At 34.2% G+C, this 20,947-nt stretch overlaps 2 protein-coding genes across 3 annotated transcripts; one reads left to right on the top strand and one right to left on the bottom strand.

Moving 5' to 3' along the window:
* Window positions 1–1,157: 1,157 nt before the first annotated feature.
* Window positions 1,158–4,707, bottom strand: LOC136799653 (P2X receptor C-like). The gene is made up of 6 exons (XM_067056371.1): window positions 4,382–4,707; window positions 3,386–3,669; window positions 3,003–3,146; window positions 2,412–2,600; window positions 1,911–2,068; window positions 1,158–1,503 (listed from the first exon to the last, which is right to left on the bottom strand). The coding sequence occupies exons 1-6, from the start codon at window positions 4,517–4,519 to the stop codon at window positions 1,286–1,288; spliced, it is 1,131 nt and encodes a 376-aa protein (XP_066912472.1). The 5' UTR covers window positions 4,520–4,707; the 3' UTR covers window positions 1,158–1,285.
* A 7,616-nt stretch (window positions 4,708–12,323) lies between these two features.
* Window positions 12,324–16,797, top strand: LOC136799654 (protein lin-7 homolog C-like). 2 transcript variants are annotated; one of them, XM_067056372.1, is made up of 9 exons: window positions 12,324–12,418; window positions 12,659–12,700; window positions 13,135–13,211; window positions 13,433–13,504; window positions 13,874–14,034; window positions 14,503–14,551; window positions 14,803–14,893; window positions 15,736–15,801; window positions 16,642–16,797. In XM_067056372.1, exons 1-8 carry the CDS (start codon window positions 12,382–12,384, stop codon window positions 15,777–15,779), a joined length of 573 nt encoding a protein of 190 aa, XP_066912473.1. In that variant the 5' UTR covers window positions 12,324–12,381; the 3' UTR covers window positions 15,780–15,801; window positions 16,642–16,797. The 2 variants fall into 2 exon arrangements, with proteins under 2 accessions (XP_066912473.1, XP_066912474.1); XM_067056373.1 differs by lacking the exon at window positions 16,642–16,797 and adding an exon at window positions 16,395–16,581.
* The last annotated feature ends 4,150 nt before the right edge of the window (window positions 16,798–20,947 follow it).

Here is a 20,947-nt window from a genome sequence, read left to right on the forward strand (position 1 = left end):
ACTCAATGGTATTCCCAGACACGTCAGATTGAAAGTAAAACCCATCCAAACCTACCCAAAGGAACAGCTAGATTCAATCTATCATTCTGAATAAGGAGCAAATAGTAAGACTTCACTTTTTCTTGCATAAGAAAGGTTTAAGTTTCCTCTCTGCCATTCGGGGATTTAAACTCGATGCTTTAACCCTTCATCAAACACTAATTTGCACAATACACTTAAGGGGAGGGAAGGGGGTTCCCGGGATAAGCTTCTCTCCCCCCTCCCTGAAACACAATAATATGCATATAATCCCACAATTTCTGCAGTTGCAGTGTTCATTTAACATCAAAGTACCCGGCTAAGAAATTGTCAGAAAAGATTTTTATAAATGGTGAGCCAGACAACAAAGACACTGAAGATTCAAGGCACTCCCGAATAAAGGTAAGAGCGATTGATTTCTGAAGAAATTAGTAGGATGATATTGAAAGATTATCTTATTCTAATTTCATATAAATTAATCTACATTTACACCATATAAAAATCCCATCCAACCCAAGTATAAAGTATACAAAATTAAAAAAAAATCATGAATTTATAGGTACAAAATAAATTACCACAATATAAAAATCCTGAAGATTGAAAAAATACCTATTTTGGATACTTTTTAAGGTGGATGGAATTGGTTTAAATTCTGTTGCATTGAACTACTTTCTGAAAACCTTACATACTTGATCTCGTTATAATTCGTTGAAAAGTCACTATCGATATATCAATGGCCAGTAGTGATCAAAAAGTTTAAACATTTACTAAATCCATCTCCTCTTTGAAACTATAACTTTCTGCCTATAGTGCGGATGGGATCACACCAATTTCTTGACATCCCCTCCTCTAACTTGTCTCCAAGGTTTTCCATAGCCTTTAGCTGGAGAAGTGCTTTGATCGCCTATCATTCAAACACGCTAAAATAACCTTGAAAATGGAAAAGCCTTTTGAAAGATGAAAAATAACCAATTTTTAGCCAAACAAAGGGTTATTGCCTTTAAACGGGCAGAGCGAGTTCGAATTAAGTCAGATTTCTCCCTTTATTCAAAATGACCCAGTCTTACTATAGATATTCAAAATTCTCAAAATTAAAAACAAATACATTCGTGGAAGTGGGGTCAATACTAAAACATCGAAGCGTTCTAATTTTTCAAAAAAAAATTAAAAATTTCATTTCATAGAAGAATAAGATAAGATTTTTTGAATGCCCCCCCCCACCTGTTACAATAGATATTCAAAATTCGAATAGCGTCTAAAAATAATTTCATTGATCTTTCTTCGATTGTTCATCATTTACATTTTCTTTCAAAGTTTGTTTTTCTTGCTCTGAAAATTCCGGTGATTCATCAAAAACGTATTGCCTATAATTATCTTTGTTTGGAACAATATAAAGAGCTATAACATCAATAACCGTTGCTGTCAGTGTTAACAAACCCATCACTGAAACCAATTGGAAGACTAGATTTGCTGATGAAAATTGACCTAGAAAATATAAGATAAAAAGACAAATCCAATAATTTATAGATTTGACTTGAGTCGGAGCGAAGTAAATTTTTTGTCAAATTGAACAAATTTTGTAATCAAATCTGGCCAAAAATGAAATGCTGTAAAAACATACACAAATGCTATGCTTCAAGAATCTATGAAATTTCAGAAAAGTAGAAACTCCCAAGCTTTTAATTTAATCGTTCTCTATTTCTACTAATCATAAGCACAATGATGCTCACAAACATTTATCCCATTTTAGTCGTTTCTATCGCAGCAAACATGGAGTAAAGTCGTACAATACATTTTTGCAAATGTGCGGATGACAAAAGCAGAATAAACTGTACGACCGTGAAGATTAAACTTAAAAAAACAACAACACATTATATCAATAAATACCTTACCAATTTTTCCTCCTTGGTGAAATTCAATTCTAACAGCATATCGTTTCTTGATGATTCGTTCACAAATATTTCCCTCATTATTAGCAATAGGAATTTCTTGTTTCAAGCGATAATCGGAAAACGGTACTCTTCTGACATGGTACGTATATTCAGGAATACTAAATAGAAAGTTAGGCAAACCCTTGAAAAACGAGTATTAAAAAATGCACTTCGGGGACGTGACGGGTATGTGTGGGGACGAGATGGAGTTTTTACAAGCTCTTAATTGATTTGGTTGGTCGTTAACAGTAATAAAACGATTTTCTTATTTTTTCCAAAGAACGCCAATTTTTATTACATCAAATGACCAATTATTAAAGTATCTTATAAAAACTCCATCTCATCTGTATGTGTGATCCATACGAGTACTCTTTATCGTACCTCAATTTTATTTGGAACCTGAGAGTACCCGAAAATAATACCTTCAAAAAAAATAAAAATAAAATGTTTTGTATTCCTTACTTGACGCCATACAACATTTTCTCAGAATTTTTATACATGATCGAGACATGAAGTATTAAACCGTTTTGACGAAAGGTACGCTCTTTTGCATTCAAAGCATCTGACACTTCATCTAAAGACACGTTGGCTGCAATCAAAAAATCTTTGAGTAAAATCTTGTCAACCTTCGATACTCCATTAGAATTCAGTCTAAAAATAAAAGGGATCTAAATAGGTTTGAAATCAATTGTACTAAAGAAAACAGCGCTACAATCGTAAAAAAATGAGATGTAAATCAAAAACCAAAAGTGCACACCTCAGAGTTCATGCATTATTCTCTCTGTATTACTTCAAAATAAAATGCCCCTCTAATAAACGCTTCTCTTAAAAAACCAAAGTAATAATACGGTAGTCTGGAACCATACCGATTATCATACTTCCCTACATATTAACCCCATTTTTTTAACAAAGTTTGCATGAGTGAAAGCTATTATGGTTATAATTTGTAGATTAGTAGATTAGTAATTTGACTGCTCAAAAATCGACAAAACTATTTCACATACTCTGAAAATAATCCTCCTTAAATATAAAACCAAATGTACAAATGATCACCTTTTGATTGTATTGCCATTCATATCAACAAGTGATCCAGACATCCTGCGATGTGAATGTGTCAGCTGGCCAGAAAAGGCTGTAAACGAATGTTCAACCTTGATCAAAGCAAACTCAGGATTTACTGCATAGTAATCGACGTCCCTATAAATTGAAACACAAAATCGGTATAAATAGAAAAATGGAACTTTTTATATTTTCACAAGAAAAAAATATATGTTTTAGCTTTCTATTGCAGCACAAATCATGTGCTTATCATTTGATTTCATGTCGTTATTAATTGAAAAATTGAAACAATGTAACCTGCTGTAATGATATTTGAAAACATTCCTCTAAATTTACCAAAATTTAATCTGTGTGATTAGTGCAGCTTTGTTAATTACCTCAAATCTTCATATTTTACTGGATTTTCTGGATCATAAACAAGAGCATATTGACAATCTTTTGGTCTTTGCCATTTTTCTTTAATAAATGTAGCAAGAGTAACAGAACGTGATTCAATTGGCCAGTTAATTGATAACCCATCTAGTTTTCTACATATTGTACTGTTTGCACTTTCCTTTTGTTTGCAATAATCAGGATTGATATTATATTCATTTTCATCGTTTTGAAGTTTTGTGGGCGTGTTGACAAGGATTCTCATGTTTCCACTTGGTGAGGAATCATACTAAACATTAAAAACAAAATTCATCACCCTAAAAATCCTTAAATCCTTTTGTTCTTTTTTTTTCTTTTTTTTTTTTGGGGGGTGGGGCTGTAATTAAAGTTAGTGGTACTTTATTTCTAATTATGCCGCCAAATTGAACTTTAATTAATATTATCTCAGTGAATAATGGCTCGTTCTCGGACAAAAGTGACGTCGGAAAAAAAGATTTCTAAATTGTGAATTTATTTTATAGATTCAGACTATTTTACTGTCTGACTAGAAAAAATCGGACTAGTGACATGCACCCATACGTATGCATTATATTATCATGATATGATAAAAAATAATCTTTAATAAAATGAAAAAGGCTAAAACAAGCTTTATTAATGCTAAACAAAAATGAGTATTATTGAGACAGATGATATTGACACAAAAAATGGTTGATAATGGCCAGACAATCTCAATTAAACGGATGGAATAGTTGATGATCCAACTAACCAGTCGAACCAAATCAAACGCAATCGACCGATTGAAATTTTCAACTGTCCAAAACGATAGAATCCTAATTGAATACAGTATTACCGCAATTTACGGATTCGATTGTATTTGACTGAGATTTGATTACGTTCTATTATGTTGGATAATGAGTGATGATGGGATGGGAGAATCTGGTATATAAAAACAAAAGACTTATTGTGACTGGACTGGAGAGATAATAGACGGACGAGCATACCTGTAAATATGATTTGTTGACCAAGAGCTGAACCAATGTATAAAATATTATGAGAAATGCCAATATATAGTAGGCTATTCCAAGCCGTTTATCCTTGATGATAATATATTTGTATGTTACATAGTGAAACAGAGACATTCTCCTGGCTTGTCCTGGGTGGTTGATCAATATTTTTATTTTTTTGAAAAACTCAGAAAAAATAATTTCGAATCAACTTTCACTTTCGTTTTTGATTGTACAATAGTTATCTTCTTTGCTTTTCCAAGAAGTCGATTTTGCATTTCTAAAACTAGAAGTTATAGGTCCGAACCTCAGCTTGTTCGCGAAAAATTTTTCAACTAAATTTTTGGAATTATTTAACAAATCAAGTCAAATCAACAGTCAGGGATAAACCTGATCAATATGTTTAAAAGGATAGAGGTTTGTGATTATCTTTCTATGTTTTTTTCTTTAAATAATATTAGTCTGGCTGGTACTAGTCTCATCCTCATGTTACCTTATTTTTGAATCTTTAGCTGAGCTTTTGCTTTTGTGGGAGAGGCAAGAGCTGCTTAAGTTTAGAGAGAGGACCCTGCCGACGTACCGGACACGCGAAAGTCCGGTGTAAAATGAGAATTTTTTTAACCACTAGATAATTTCTACACCAGACTTAACAGTCCATCACAAACTGCCATATAAACAAAACTCAACATTCTCACATCACAAAACAAAGGCTGTCTTTTTTATTTCCCAAATTTTGTCGTAAGCGTTCACTTTCACAATAATTTATGTAATTGCAATTTCGGTCAGTCCACAGTCGGGTTCAACATATACGCGTGTTTTTATTCACATGACTGAAGTGCCTATTAAAACAATCCGGGGTAAATGGCGAGGCAACACAGCAGTAGCAACTCCAGAATTTTTTTTTCAAAATCTATCCTATCTTGTAGAGCTTTGAAAAAGAAAGAAAATGAGGGGTCATAGGCCTCCAGAGGATTAGTGGTTGTAAAGATATTCAAATTTTAGTGTCAAAAATTTGACTAAAAATGTCAAAAATAAGGTTAGGAAAATAGCTAGGAAAAATTTGAAAAATGTGTCAAAAAAGAAAAACAAGAAATTTTCCAGTCATGCTTCTTAAATTTTGCATATCTCTTTTTCTAGTGTAGCTAGATACCTCAAATTTGGAGGGAGAATTCTTTGACAGTTACATCAATATGCTTTCTTACCTGTCTTTAAAAATATAAATAAAATTAATCACGGAAAAGGACGCGAAAAAAAAAAGACATAAGTGTGAGAACAGAGTATCAAACTCGTTAGAAAAAGTACCATTAGAAGTCATAAAAAATCAACCTAAATAAATGCAATCGCAATTCCAGATAACTTCATAATTCCCCAAACAACATTACATTATATGTCAAACTCCCATCACATAAATTTTACAATTACGTCAGAGTAGACCACGCTCGCCACCGAAGAGGTTTATTTGGAAAGGGTAATTATATTTTATTGTTCGCTTCTTTTTTAAAGATTCGCCGGGTTGGAAAAGTATGAATTTCTTTGTACATATTTTACCTACCCCAAATATTTAGGAGGCTGAGTTTTAAACGAATCGTCAAGTTGAAACGAACGATAAATGTATCAAGGTCTGTTTTATTTACCCCCTGGTGACTTAACAAAAGAGACTTAACTCGATGTTACAATCCAATTATTGAAAGTTTGTGTCGGCCTTTTTATAATGAGCGAGACATACGTTCTCTGATTACGCAATTTTCATAGTGACATTTTCGAGGCATTTTGATGTAACTGTTTGATGGTGTTAAAATATTATTATATAAAAATATTTGTAAAATATTTAGTATATATATTTATCAAAATAACGAAAGATATATCTTTTTTTGAAAAAAGAAGACATTGCATTGTTTTATTTTTGTTTTTGAAGAAAATAGCTTGGAAAAGGTTGAAACGAGTCAAAAAAAGTGGTAGGACCCATTTTCAAGGGGCCTCTGGAAATGGAGGAACAAAAACTTATGAGTAAAGAATAAGTTTTTCTGAAAGGAGAAACCCCAAATGAAAAGAAAATCCATTTCGGCAGAAATAAAAACTTTTTTTTGGGACATTCCCATTCTAAAGAAGCAAAAAAGTTAAAAAAACTACATGAAAATGGAAGAACTAGAATTAGCGATTGTGATTTTTGAATTCCTCACCCTTTTTCTGATAAACATACAAAGTTTCAGCCTCCAAATACATTTTCCTCCGTTTCCAAACACATTTGTTCTTCGATAGTTGCTAATTTTTTTTCTCCCGTCGGCAAACAATTTTCAAAATGTTGCAAAACGTTCGGCATTTTACCAATTTCCCGTCTAGCCCGTGTCCACAGTGTTAAATACCGCTGGAAAGCTAAGATCACGGGCTTTCATTTAGTAAAAACCGGAAAGCTTTAGCATACATAGAAACAAAGTTCGAAGGGTTCAAAGTTCACGGAAAAATGAAACATTTGGTTTGACGTCAACGAAAGTTGCATGACTTCTGGAGTCGCTAACAGCAGATTAATCGTAACGTAAAAAAATATCTTTTGGCATCGACAATCAAATAAAATATATTACATTATATTTCCTTTAATTCAAAAATCAAAAACATTCGCGAAAAAAGTAAAATAATAATAATGAATTAATATTACATACTAAGACGCCCCCGTCTTTTTACTCTGGTCTAATTTCCAATCTCGGAACATGAAAAACGCCCGTCCGCCCCCAATATCTACCTAATCAGCTTAAATTCACTTTAATTGTCCTTTGACTTTCAAAAAATAGTATTTAAAAATTATGAATTTATAATAATTACAAAAAACAAAAAGTTTGATACTTCATTAGTGAAATATTCAATAAATTCCTAGTTTCAATTTTCAGTGGGCGTTTTTCTAGGGCTTCGTTTATCGCGCAATTTTTGCGTCACACAAACTTTCTCGGCCGCTCGTAATAATAATGCATTGCCAAATTTGGTTCTCCATTGTCAAAACAGGATTGATGGTGACGTCACCTAAGCATAAAAAAGAAAGGATTTCGTCAGGTTTATGCATATATTAATTTGATGATGATGGGCAAATGTCTCGTATTGGGGGTTCTAGTCTTGACCCCTAAGTCTACGCGAGATTGAAGTGTTTGGGTAAACAAGACAAAACTCCAAAAAAGCGGGTGTTTTGAAGCGCTTCCGTGCAATCGAAATATCGCTGTTTGTGACAGACTGCTTAAGGAAGTTGGATGTCCGGTGTCGGAGAAGGATATTTTTTCCCACCCAGACAATCAAAACACCTGACATGACCAGTCCGGTGCGTCCGGTGTTTCTTAATTTTTTGTTTCATAAATGTCCGGCGTCCAAAATTCCCAGTATGTAACACCGGACAGTCCGGTGTAGCGATAGGATACTTTTTACCACCAGACAAATACACCGGACAGTCCGGTGCGTCAGCAGGGTCCTTTACTTTAGAGAGGGGGCGTAGTAGTCAAGTTACCAGTGCATGAACGAACGTCTTTGAACTTAAAAAAAAACAACCAAAAACAAACTTCTATAGAATTTCCTTTGTGCAGTAGATTCCTCAAACTATCCGTTGCAATCTATCCAAAAATTAAAATAAACCGAGCACTAGAACAACACCAAACCAATTTTGAACGAGGTCAAAAAAGCACGAAATTCGGGATTTTTGTAAACATGGCTGATCACAAGAGGAATTATTTTTATGAGAAGATTTGCTCAAGAAGAGTTCTGAAAATGACTTTCCTCGTTGTTTGAAAACCTGTTATCTTCCATCACACAAAATTTCATTGAAAGATGTGATACTTACTTCGTTTTTGATTTTGTACTTTATGGTACTCATCCAATTCGTGGAATCCGATGATTGACCATTACTGCGATATACTGTTGGAATCAGCTCTCCTGAAGTTGAAATAATAAGGAAGCAGTGGTTCGTCATGGCAGTGTATTGAGGAATTGGTCTAAGATGTTGTTTAAAAGTTTGTTTGGTTCATTTTGTAAGGTTTAGAAGGGATTTTGGCAGAGCATTAAAAAGTCTTGGTCCTTCCTGTGAGAGACCATCCCTCCAAATATTTTTATGTTTGACATTGACAGCTTTTAATTTACATTTTCTACCCAGTCTCTGGTTTATGTAGGAATGCACGCCGCCTGCATATCATCGCTGTAATTGAAGTTTGGGGTGATATCTTCTAGTATGCACCATGATTATTCTGTATCTTTCTCTTCTTCTTTCAAGACTGTAGATTTTCAGTTGACTCAATTTTTCCCAATAATTCAAGTGATTCAACAAGGAAACCCTGTTCAAAAATGATTTTTGCAGCAGCTCCAATTGTTGGATAAGGCATCGCTTTGACGGAGACCATAGTTGGGAGCAGTAATCAAGGTGTGGAATAGCAAGTGACTTCCAAAGGGTTCCGTGTCTTGAAGGTTCGGAATGAGCTGATGCCTTTGACTTTGCTGATTTGATTTTGGATGTGTTGACTGTAGCTATCCACATCCAAAGTGACTCCAAGGTCTTTGACTTTGTTTTTGGTCTCAATTTGGTCATGGGTATCAGAATAATAAACTGAATTTGGTTTCAGCTCTTCATTTTTCCCATAACGCATATGTTCGAATTTCAGTCCATTGAGTTGCATGTTATTGATCTCTGACCATTTGTATACTCTCTGATACTCTATTGAGGTCATTTTGAAGAAGCTGAACATCATCTTGACTGGACACTTCTTTCAGCAGTCTTGTATCGTCCGCAAATGAGGGCAGCACTGCATGATAAATATCTTCATCAATATCCTGATATCAATATCATCACAAGAAACAGGAGGGGACCCAGTACGGAACCTTGGGGCACCCCAGATAAAACATCTGCACTTTTGGAAAGTGTTGACTGAGACTCTTTGTTTTCTCTTTGTTAGGAACGATTTGATCCAGTCGAGAAGTTTTCCACAAAATGCCATTTCTTTCAAGTTTATGCAGAAGTATTGAGTGGTCAACCCGATCGAATGCTTTACTTAAGTCAAGGTAGATAACATCTACGTTGTCACCATTTTCGATATGCTGAATCAATCGTTCAATGTGTTCAAGTAATTGGCTAAGGCAGGATCTTCCTGACCTAAATCCGTGTTGGTTAGTATTATCCAGGTGGTCTTGAATGTTTTTTCTTAAGATGGTTCCTTCGCGGACTGAGTCCGAATAGCGCTCGCTTTAACGACTTATTATTCCAAGAAAAACTTTCAAATAAAGTGAAAACAAACTGAAAGAAGGACTTCAAGGATTCAAAAAGGATTTACGCAAAAACCAAAAGCAAGTGAGAAAAGTGAAAAATAACTTTGGTGTTCGTGCTCTGGGCACCCCCCTCTACACGGGACTTCCAAAAACCAATAAAACTGCGCAAAAATAGCTCTTTCAACAATAAACCGACAAGATTTATCCTCTCCACCTGTCTTCACAGACACTGACTTTTTACTCTTCCTTCAAATGGTATGTAACTATTAATATAAAGGCAGACTGCATGCCCCTTGGGTTCACAAACTATGAATTAGGCTCTGCACAATAATTCTTAATTTTTTTATCTCGCCTTTATAAAGCCCCAAGGGCTAGAAGTCGTGCTTTTTAAGCTCTTCCAAGAGGACCCTCGAACACGCCCAGACTTCTCCGGGCGCGTCCGGCCGGATAAAATTAATAGATTTTCAAAAACACATGTATGCCGCGCATGGGCGTCTAAAAAAGGCAATTTGCAGACTTGAAATATTTTGATGCTTTCACATATTTTATTTAATAATATTTAACTGCATTTTTTAGGTTAAATTCAGTGTGTTTTTAGTAATTTCAGTGTATTTAGATAAATGTATTTTAGATAAATAATTGATAAGGATGGTAATCTTTAAATACTTTTATGGTCTTGTAAATACACTTGAATATCATGCTTTCATTTTCTGTTTCTAAGATTTTTTTCAGATTTTCTCATTCCCTCATTTTCTAACTCTTCTTATTTCTTATGCATCTAAACAAAAAGAAAAGTTAGAATTAATAGCAAAAAAATTAAGGTTCGGTTTGGAACACGCACACAATAATGTATTGAATTTGATTTGATTGATTGATATTGTGTTGACAATTGGGTTCAAACTAAAAAGTAAAAAATGAAATTGATAAATATTTTGAACTAAAATGACAATTCCTTGACTAAATATGACAAAATATCCTAGATATCCTCAAAATGCTTGTGATAAATCTCTCAAATTTCTCAAAATGTGAACAAATCATAGTGACAAAATGACAAGAAAGCATGACTGAAATGAATTGATTCCAAAAGAAATTTTAGGTAAATTCTTTATTCATAATTGAAAATTGTACTGAAAAATCCTATGCTTATCCTTACTTAAAGAGAGACACTTGGAACCAAAATCCTAGACAAACCACAGAAATTCAAAGGAACCAAAACTCACCGGCTGGCCTATGAGTGTGTGCTGTGAAGTGCCATGCCAATAATTCAATGAAAATTGATGAATTAAAACTTGAAATTCATTGACTTAATTCCAAATTTGTAAATCAAAAAAAAGTGAAAACTCTCTGATGAAAATTGAAACAAAAATGGGATAATTACTTTATGGTGATTATAAGAAAGTGTGTTTTCTCTAAGAAAATATGCGTTCTTTTTGTAAGATCAAGGTTCATTAACACGAAAGTAAAATGATTTTGTCCATTTTATAAGCGCAAACATTACAACAGTTTCCTCTTTTACTTATGGCCCGGGGGAGACATTCAATTGAAAAACGACCATACGCGCAACCCAAAAGTCATTCAAATTGAACCCTTACAGTGTAAAGAAAATTTAGCAAAATTTGGGCGAAAAATTTTCATTTTCAAATTCTCATTTTTGCTTATTTCGACCCCTACAGTGAACTTTAGGAACCTTAAGAATTATGGGCTATTGTTAAGAATCTTTTTTACTTCTTGAGCTATTTTACTTCTCGATTATTTATGCACAAGGATTCAAGGATAATCAATTCTTAGAAACCGACGTATTCGACAATCGCCGAAAACCGCTCACTTTTTGATTCTATCACCCACAAAAACAGCCCAATCACCGACCAACACCATAATCTTTTCCCTTCACTGATACCCGCACAGATTTCGTGCTCTTCACCAATAAACCGACAAAAAAAGGCCCGAAACCGACAAACCGCTTTTTTTGATGATGATATTTTAAACATAATTATGCATGACATCACTTTTATGATCAGTAGATATGAATCGTAAATTAAATCGTAAAAATCAGGTTTGTTTGGATTTAACTATTTTATTGGCCAGGCAGGTCATTCATTTGAGTGCTATCTATGCATGTTAGCCTCTACTGACTACCAAATCTCACGTTATAAAAGTTGGAATCACTGATTGAAAAAGGATTTTTCCTTCTCTGACAACTAATCCAAGAAAAATAGTTTTGACCTTTCTATTATTTTAAGCTCTAAAAAAGGGTGTCAGAATTAGATTAGGGATGTTAACAATAGACCAACTTATGTTATTTTCTTTTACCCCCCCCCCCTGAAAAATGCCGGGGGCTGGACCCCTCTGCATTCTATGCCTTTTGTATAGGCAGTATAATAGACCACTTTCTTGTGACATCATTATCAGCCACGATCAGCCATTTTTCTAAGAAATGGTATATAGAAAGAATATTTACAGGATGATTTAGAAACACCTTGATAGGCCAAAGTCTTCAAATATATCCTGTTGCTGTTTGGACGCAGGTATAGTTTTTATTTTGACTTTGTTTTTTGGGAGAAATTTATGTCAGTTTAGGAACAGAGCAGCTTGCTTGAGGTTTGTTTTTTAAAACAAACATGGGAGGATTGGAGAGTTCTGATTTAAGTGTGCTATAAATAGATGTTTTTCTCACTTATTTGCCATTTTCAATGCTTTCGTTAGACCACGAAACATTTACAACTTCAAAACGTTCTTTAGTTTTAGCAGAAATAATAAAAAGTAAAATAAAGATGACAGACTCTGCAAGATCACTTAACCTTTCGTCCGGTAAGATTCTACTATTTTGTTAATTTTACTTGCTTCTACAATTCTATTTTCCGTTTTTAACTAACACAGCAATTCATGGAAACTACTGTGATCCTGTGGGGACCCTACTCCCTTATGTTTTCACTTCACTCCGTTATATATTGAAATCTGAAAGAATCCAATGATTGTCTAAACTAATTCTAAATAAAATAAGATTACTTTGATTCATTTTTAATTTCTGAAACCTGCTTTTTTATTTAGACATTCAACGAGCCATCGAATTACTGGATGAACTAAGCCAAAGTATGTGAATTTCATTTTTAATAAACTCTTTATTTATAAGACTGCTGTCGGGACCTGGAAAACCTTGAAAATGAACCTTTTAAACACTCAAAAATCTTAAAATATTTAAATTTGCTGGGCAAATCTTTTAAACAATGTTCTATTCACAATTCTTTTGTACTGGCATAATTCTCTCCCTTTTCAAGAGAAAACTTCATATGATTAGGTGCCACTTACGCACACTTACGCTCTTCACACTCTTCACGCTCTTCACTTTAGGCTGTTGGCCTGTTAGTTTTCTACGGAAAAAAAAAGGAACAAAATCTGACATCTGGCAATCTCGACATTTTGATTAAAGGGTGTCATCAGCGATTTGCTTGACGGCATGATTATATTTTGTCACGTAAACTAAAATAAACTTTTAAACCATTTTTCTCTTTTTCTTTATCTTGTAGGAAATGATCTACCAGCTCAAAAAATGCAAAATCTCAAATCGGTTTTGGAAAGTCACTTTTGCCAAAGTGTAAAAGATGTAAGTGTTATACATTGTTATGAAACATTTTTTGTCTCTCCTTTGTCAAAAGCCTGTTTATTTATTGCCTTATTTGGCGAATTGCCTTCATTGAAAAATCTTAAACATTACATTGGGCGTGGTGGACGTACTAAAGACGTTACCGCCTAATGAAAAATCCAAGGACATCTGTTATATGAACACGATACTTCAAGATACTTCTCTGAAAAATATTTTCGTAGGTTTACGAACAAGTTTACGAGACGGTAGATTTCAATACAAATGATGAAGTACGTGCGAACGCAACAGCAAAGGTATGTTTTGACGTCTATAACATTCACTACGTACAAGCACTATACGAAAATATTATTAGGTATATTCTTCCCCAAAACTTGACGATTTTAGTTTCTGCTCAGCTTAGAATCCCTAAAGAGTCTTGTAGAAAAAAACTGTTGTAATACTGCCACGTGCATATGATCTACTTAGCCTTCGGATTGGTTGAAAACAGTGCAAGAGTGTTTATCATAGTACATAAACTTGTCTTTGATAACATTTCTGTTTTTTTTGTTATTATCGGTCTGGCTGATTTCATGGTAAAAAAGGACAAGTTAAAAGTCTCTAAGAAGCTTATTTTTGACCAATTTGTTTCTTTAGTTTTTATAACTCGAAATAATTATATCTAGGCAACAGTAGCGGCATTTGCAGCGAGTGAAGGGCACGCACACCCAAGAATTGTTGAATTACCAAAAACTGATGAAGGATTAGGATTTAACGTTATGGGAGGACTGGAACAAAATTCACCAATTTACATTTCCAGAATTATCCCTGACGGTGTTGCTGATAGGTATATACGCTTTTAATTAAGAACCCGTAAAGTTTGATCTCATAATAAATCATTCCTTCGGCCATTCTGCTTACACCACGCTCTGCTTAAGGAAGGTGGCGAATGTGTTGATATGACCTGGTTGATTAAACAAACATTTGAACAAACGTTGCCTTTTGCTGATTCTCTAAGCCTTAGAGTGCACACATGTCAGCGTGAAGTAACCAGAATCTGCCCGGAGATGAGTAAATTTTGGTTCAAATACGACTCTTTTTATTTTTACGAAAAAGTTAAGATGAAATGTTCATTTATAATGAACATTATGCTCATTATGCTCTTTTTAGATGGAATTTACCCGAATCATGGTCCATAACCATATGAAACTCACCAAAAGTAGACTCTGATACTAATGAATTAGCCGTAAAAGTAGCATGGCTTGTAACGGCCCTCGCTTTTATTACTTACACATTTTCCTTTACACTAATTTAGACATGGTGGTTTGAAACGTGGCGATCAACTGCTTGCAGTAAATGGCGTGGTAAGGGCATTTATTGTGTTGTTTTTTTATTGTCTGTACCAGAGCAACTAAAGTATTCAAATGAAATGACGAAAACCTTTCACCTTTAACTTTATTCAATCTACACAATCATTTCGAGTCAGGATTTATCCAGCGTATCAAATTATCAATCGCCAATAAACGTCCTTTATACTTATAACGCCCCTTATTATCACAGCATACTAAAAATGGAATCTCTTCAATCCATTTTTCAATTTCCTTTTTTTTTGTAGAACGTTGAGGGGGAGCACCACGAGAAAGCTGTAGATTTATTGAAAGAGGCTGTTGGAAGAGTCAAACTTGTCGTTAAATATACTCCCCAAGGTATTTTATGAAATTGTTTACACAATTGTTCTTGATTATCTTCAGCGGATGTCTTGCGGACATGCAATGGTCACGTTTTAACACCAACATCTCTAATGAGGACTCACGTGACCTTTGCATTACTAATAATACATTGCTTTACTGACAGACCTTCGTACTTCGAATTGCTCTGCACGTGTTTAAAAAATATTGTTTCGAAAATTCGTCAATTCGACAAATATAATGCTCTGTGTAAGCGCTCTATTTTACATCCGGGAAAGAAAAAGTCCCTATAATTTCGAGTCCCTTTAGCTTCAAAAGATTTTCTTCTGGGCCAGATTATTCTAAAAAAAAAAGTGAAGACCAAAAACAAAATTTTGTTCATCCTTGACGTTTCGATATTTCTTGTATCATGATCATTGTAAGCTAACATTTGCTTGTGATCATGATACAAGAAGTATCGAAACGTCAAGGATGAACAAGATTTTGTTTTTTGTCTTCCCTTTAGCTTATACTTTTCCTATAAAGTTTATTCAACTTTAAAATAATATTCTTTAAGAAGAAAAGAGGAAATTATACTAAATTACTAAAACTGTGACTTCGAGACAAAATATTGGGGTAAAAAGTTTGTAATATGTCTTTTATGGGGAAAGAGACACCTCGTTGAAAAACAAGGGAAAAAGGGGAAATGAAAGTTTTACTTTCTTTTTGTCCTGGAATTAGGATACTCACAATACAGATAGGTTTAGGCTAGTTTTCTTTATTATTTGGGGGACTCTTTTGGGGGGTTTTCGTGTAGCAATTTCTGTTTTTCTTTCTCCCAATAACTTTCAAATATATTTTTCGTTTACTTTTTTTTTCAGTTCTTGAAGAAATGGAGTCACGTTTTGATCGTAGAAAGAAATGAGCTAGTGAATAATTTCGTGAAGGTAAATTTCATTTTGCTCAATGATATTGTGTACACCTATCAGCCCTTATCACTTAACAAGGGAATTGGGATCAGCTTACAATGGTTAAATGGCGTCATAGTTCTACCTGTGTGCTCGTCATTAGGTCATTTCACGGTCGAAATAAATAAATAAATTTCAAACCAATAGACCTTTTCATAAATTACGTCACGAACATCACTTACCTCATTTTGAAATTATTGCCATTGTGATTAACTCCCAGCGGATTTTATTAAAACTACTTTCTTAAGAAAAATCATGAATGTCATCAATGTCTCAAGGGACAATATCACCATGGAAATTGTTTGAATACGAGGCAAGTGATGTTCGTGACATAATTTATGAAAAGGTCTATGGGAGGCCGTTTTGGGGCTAAAATAGTCCTAATTATAAATTCATGATTCTTCATTTCGACTGTGAAATTGCCCTTTGACCCTCATATACTTATCCCTCTTTGAAAAACTTTCTGGTGAAAGGATTGATAAAGTGCAGTTAATAAACCTTGCGTCTGTATAGCCCTCCACTACGTATTTAAAATTCTAGTAATATTCTTTTCACACCTCATTTTTCTACAGTTGTCACGATTTACTTCACGACTTGTCAACAGGCTTTTTCTAGTCACCGAAATGTCTCATAACCAACACAATTATTCGTTTGTTGTCTGTTCTTTACCTTGCAAGGGTAATGCGTGATTTTTGCATTACAGTGATAAGGCTCAAAGAGCAAACTGCTGCTCGTAATACTGTTTATACTTAGGCTACGTGGTAATGACACACCTTTTTTGTATGTAATTATTTTAAAATGTTCTTCCCTACCTTGCAGGGGTTTTGTTGGCTATTTCTTGGAAGAGAAAGTTGGACTTGATTTTATAAGTTATAACATTTTTATAGTTTTCAATCTATTTATTAGTTTTTTTTAAATCGCTTTTAGCTCTTTTTCATTCCCGTTGTGCGATTTGAAGTAGATTTATGAAGCTTACATTTCGTCGTATTTAATGCGCCGCTTCTAGCATTAACAGCGTATTACTTTAAGTGCTGCGGACTCCACAAAAAATCTTCCACTAAAGTCCTAAATATAGGACATTGTTTGGAAGAAAAATACCCAGCTGGTACAGAACGTTATTTTGACGTCTTTTTAATGTTTTTAGATTTTATTGGAGTAAGATAGACATTTCGTCCTAGTTGGGTAGGATAAGGACATGGCTTCGACAAGTTTTTTATTCTCTTTGGGGCTTCCTTTTTTTACTGAACAGTACTTTTTCTTGTTCATTGACAAGTGTGAAAACAGCAATTTGATTAATCATGTTATTTTGAAGATACCACAGTTTTTTACAAGAATGAGAAGGTATGCCTGCTTTTTTCTAGAGTTTTAAGCAAAACTTATGACCTGTCAATATTTTAACTTTTCCATTATTTTTACGAATTATGAAATCATAGAACATGTTTTATATTTAGATAGCATTTTTTCTTTCAGCTGTCTAGATGTCGATTTCTAGAAGCTTTCTTGAAACACTGCACTGCAATCTATAATTATACTTGAAGCTTTAAATAGCAGTAAATACATTTCTCGAATCTGGGTCCAATAACATTAAACACCTTTAAAGTTGGATTTTAGGTTAGAGACTTGAATCTTTATATTTGATAAAGTCATTGAGTTTTGATAAAATCTGATACATTTTTTAAAATTTACATTCTAACATCGGGCCTCTTACAAAAGTAACCTCCATATTTTTATCTTTATTCATCTGCAAGCCGCAAAAGTTATCCTGTTAGACCTCGCTTTCAAATAATATTTTGAAAATACCAGGTTAAGAAGTGCTTCATCAAAGTTTAACACAGCTTTTATTGTTCTTTATGACTGACTGTATAATTTTTTTGTAAAAAACTTCTATAAGATAACCCCAATTTTTTATTCTAATTGTAGTATATATTATATTGAAAATTAAAACTAGAAAACTGAGTCCTTGTCTTGATCAGTCCTTCACATATGACACCCATAGCGTCCTTTAAAAACAGCGTCGTGTTTACTTGTGCTTAGTCGATCCCGGTCAAGCAAAATCTATGATCAGAATATTTGATTCGTACCTTAATGGTAGACACTACTTAATGTTGGTGAATTACAAATTGACCCCCATTGAGTAGTGCTACCATTAGTGGGGTACCACTTTTCAAGAAACTCTCATAAAAATGGTGGATATAGCTACAAATGCCTTTATGTTGAGGAAAAGGGACAACAAAACCAGATATTATGACAAGCTTGTACACCTATGATGTCACTAGAAGTTGTAATATAAAGTTTCTAAAGATACAGATGAGAATGTTCCATTTTATTTTGAACTGTATGGAGTATTCTTGATGAATCTTCCATTGCTAATTGTCTTTGAATCTAGACAGGCATTCAATTTATTTTAAGCTCTTTTTGTCAAGACTAACATCATCTAGTAATTAAACCTTTGTTTTCACATTATCAATTCTTTTGTACTTTGTGTTTTGAGAGATTTAGCATCTCTTATCCATGAATCAATTCTATTTTCTTCTCCTGCAGAGTCAAAAATAGAAAATCAAAGAAAAATTTATATATACTAAAAACTAACTAACAAAAAATGAAGACTTTGATTCTGGAGAGAGACGATGACCAGGGGCAACAAGTTTTGTTGGACCAACATGAATCAGTATAATGCTACAATGAAATGGTACTGCATTCAACCAATAAGATCGACCGTAAGTTTTGTTTAATTTTTTGAAGAATTTATATTAATACCTAGTTTTATCCAGTTCCTTGGTTTTATCAAATGTCACTCAGCTTATTGTCCTACTGTAAAAGTCATCTTATCTTGCTAATTTTGACGTTGGAAATGAGATTCTGGTCGTCGACTCATTGCTGGATAAAACAAAACAGGGGGAGCTGGTAATTGTTGCTTTAGGTTATCTAGATGGTGGGATTTGCAGCCTGGGCATAAAATCACATTTTCTTGAAAACGATATCCATGTCTCTCAGCTTATTTGTCTCCGAAACTTTCTTTGTTGGCACAAAATAGCCAGTCAGTTTGTGCGTGATGTCTAATATCTTGAACACCACGATATATCAATATTAGGGTTAACTTAATCTATATGACTTTTAATCTTCTAACACTAAAGATTTTTAAGATTTATAAACTATTTTTTACTTCATTTTTCGAAACGAACGCGTGTCAAGTGTATTTTTAGAAACTTTACAAAGTTTACGATTGTCAGAAAATCTTGCCGAGATTGGCCTTTTAAGATTTAAGCTAGGTTACTGTAATGGTATTGGGTCGGTAGGCTATGCTTTGATTAAAAACTTGCTGTAGACTTTCAAAGCGACATTGTTATTTTCGCCGTATGGCTTTAAGTATTTATTAGAAGTTTACCCTGCTGGTTTAGAGGCTAGGGTATTAACCGTTGTCTATATTTTCTAGTTAACCATCTCCTGAAGCATTCTGTGTCACTTATGGTTTGTAAATCTATGTTTTTATCGATTTCGTCGAACTTGAATTTCAAGTCAATATCAAAGTATCGAATATCTTGACTGAATTTTAGCTGGTATAAACATTGTAAGAGGGATTTCAAATTGTGAAATCAAATTATGAATTGCTTCCGTATAGATGGCGTAGGTATGTTGACAGCGATTAGAATGCTGTTTTACGTACGTTCGCTGTTTTAATGGGTTTTGCAGATATACTCTCGATTTTGCCAATGGATAGATTGAAAGACATACAAATATTAGAAGGAAGAAGCGCGATGCAAAAATACATTAACGGTTTTGAATTACGAATTTCATGGTAGGAAAACGTTTACTTCGTTTTTTGTCGTACAGTAGCGATTGGATTTTAAATTCATTATTCACTATTACAGAAGTGTACTACACCCCTGTGTCACAGACCCGCTGGGACCCCAGCCCCACTGGAAAATTTGACAAAAATTTCGTCCCCGGAGGGAAAATCCCCTGAAATTTCAAATTTCATCCCCATTCGGAATTCAATGTTTAAGAATTGCACTCCAAACCCATCCCCACTGGATTTCAATAGGAGTTTTTATCTCCACTAAGGAAAAAGTTCCACCGGGGCCGCGAGACAGGGGTGTTGCACTGTTCCAGGTTTACCGATAAGTTTCTAATGACGAATTCGGGAGTTTCTAAACATCGACCAGAAATGACGACCACGACCAGCGACCACGACCGGCGACCAGATACATTTGGGATATCGAGTTTTTCCTCTTTCTCCACCGTAGAGTCTTTCTCTTATGGTCATTTATTTATCGAATTGAAGAGTAAAGCTGACCCCTGTCTCACCTACAGTAATTATAAAGCCACGTGCAAAACGTGTAGAGCAGCTATTTCAACGCTCTTGGAGCTTGAATAGAGTGTCAATTCCTATCCTTTTGTATTTTCGGCATCAAATTAATTAGTGGCAAAATTTGTGCTGGAATTTATTTAGGAAGCTTTATATTTGATCATCAGATCATTATTTTGTCAAAATAAGTCATTTTGACAATGTAAAGACAAATGAATAATTGATGAGATTGATATCTCTAAAACTGGCCTTCCCAGCTTTTTCCTACTGACAATTTCTATCTATTCATACTAAAGGCATCTCATTCGGTACAATTAAAATATTTGGTGTAATAAAGTTTACAGGCATCACACTTAATTCCCCTGTCAATATTTTTGTCAAAAAGTGTCACTTTGTCTAGAAAATGACTGGTAACGTCAAAAGTCACTTTTAGTATTCTCTAGCTAGAGTAATTCTCAGCCACATGCTCAGTGGTTCGTTTGAAAGCCTTGTCAGGACTCGATTCGGATGTTTTCTACGGTGGAGAGAGCAGGTAAACTCGATAACCCAAATTTATCTGGTCGCCGGTCGTGGTCGCTGGTCGTGGTCGCCATTTCTGGTCGATGTTTAGAAACTCCCGACGAATTCTAGTTACTTTCTCAAATGTATCTTCACTCTCCTTTAGGTATTAAATAATTTATCAGGCACAAAGATTGGTATTTTATTTTTAAACTGAAACATTTCCCCTTTTGTTTTCACTTTTCCCCTTTCTACCCCTTTATTTCCCTCTTTTGAGTTTCCTATTGTTGAAGATGATTCTGGTAACAAAAAATTGGAGAT

The sequence above is a fragment of the Clytia hemisphaerica genome, unplaced genomic scaffold (genome assembly GCF_902728285.1).
Source record: "Clytia hemisphaerica strain Z4C2 unplaced genomic scaffold, Clytia hemisphaerica genome assembly, whole genome shotgun sequence".
Classification (NCBI taxonomy): domain Eukaryota; kingdom Metazoa; phylum Cnidaria; class Hydrozoa; order Leptothecata; family Clytiidae; genus Clytia; species Clytia hemisphaerica.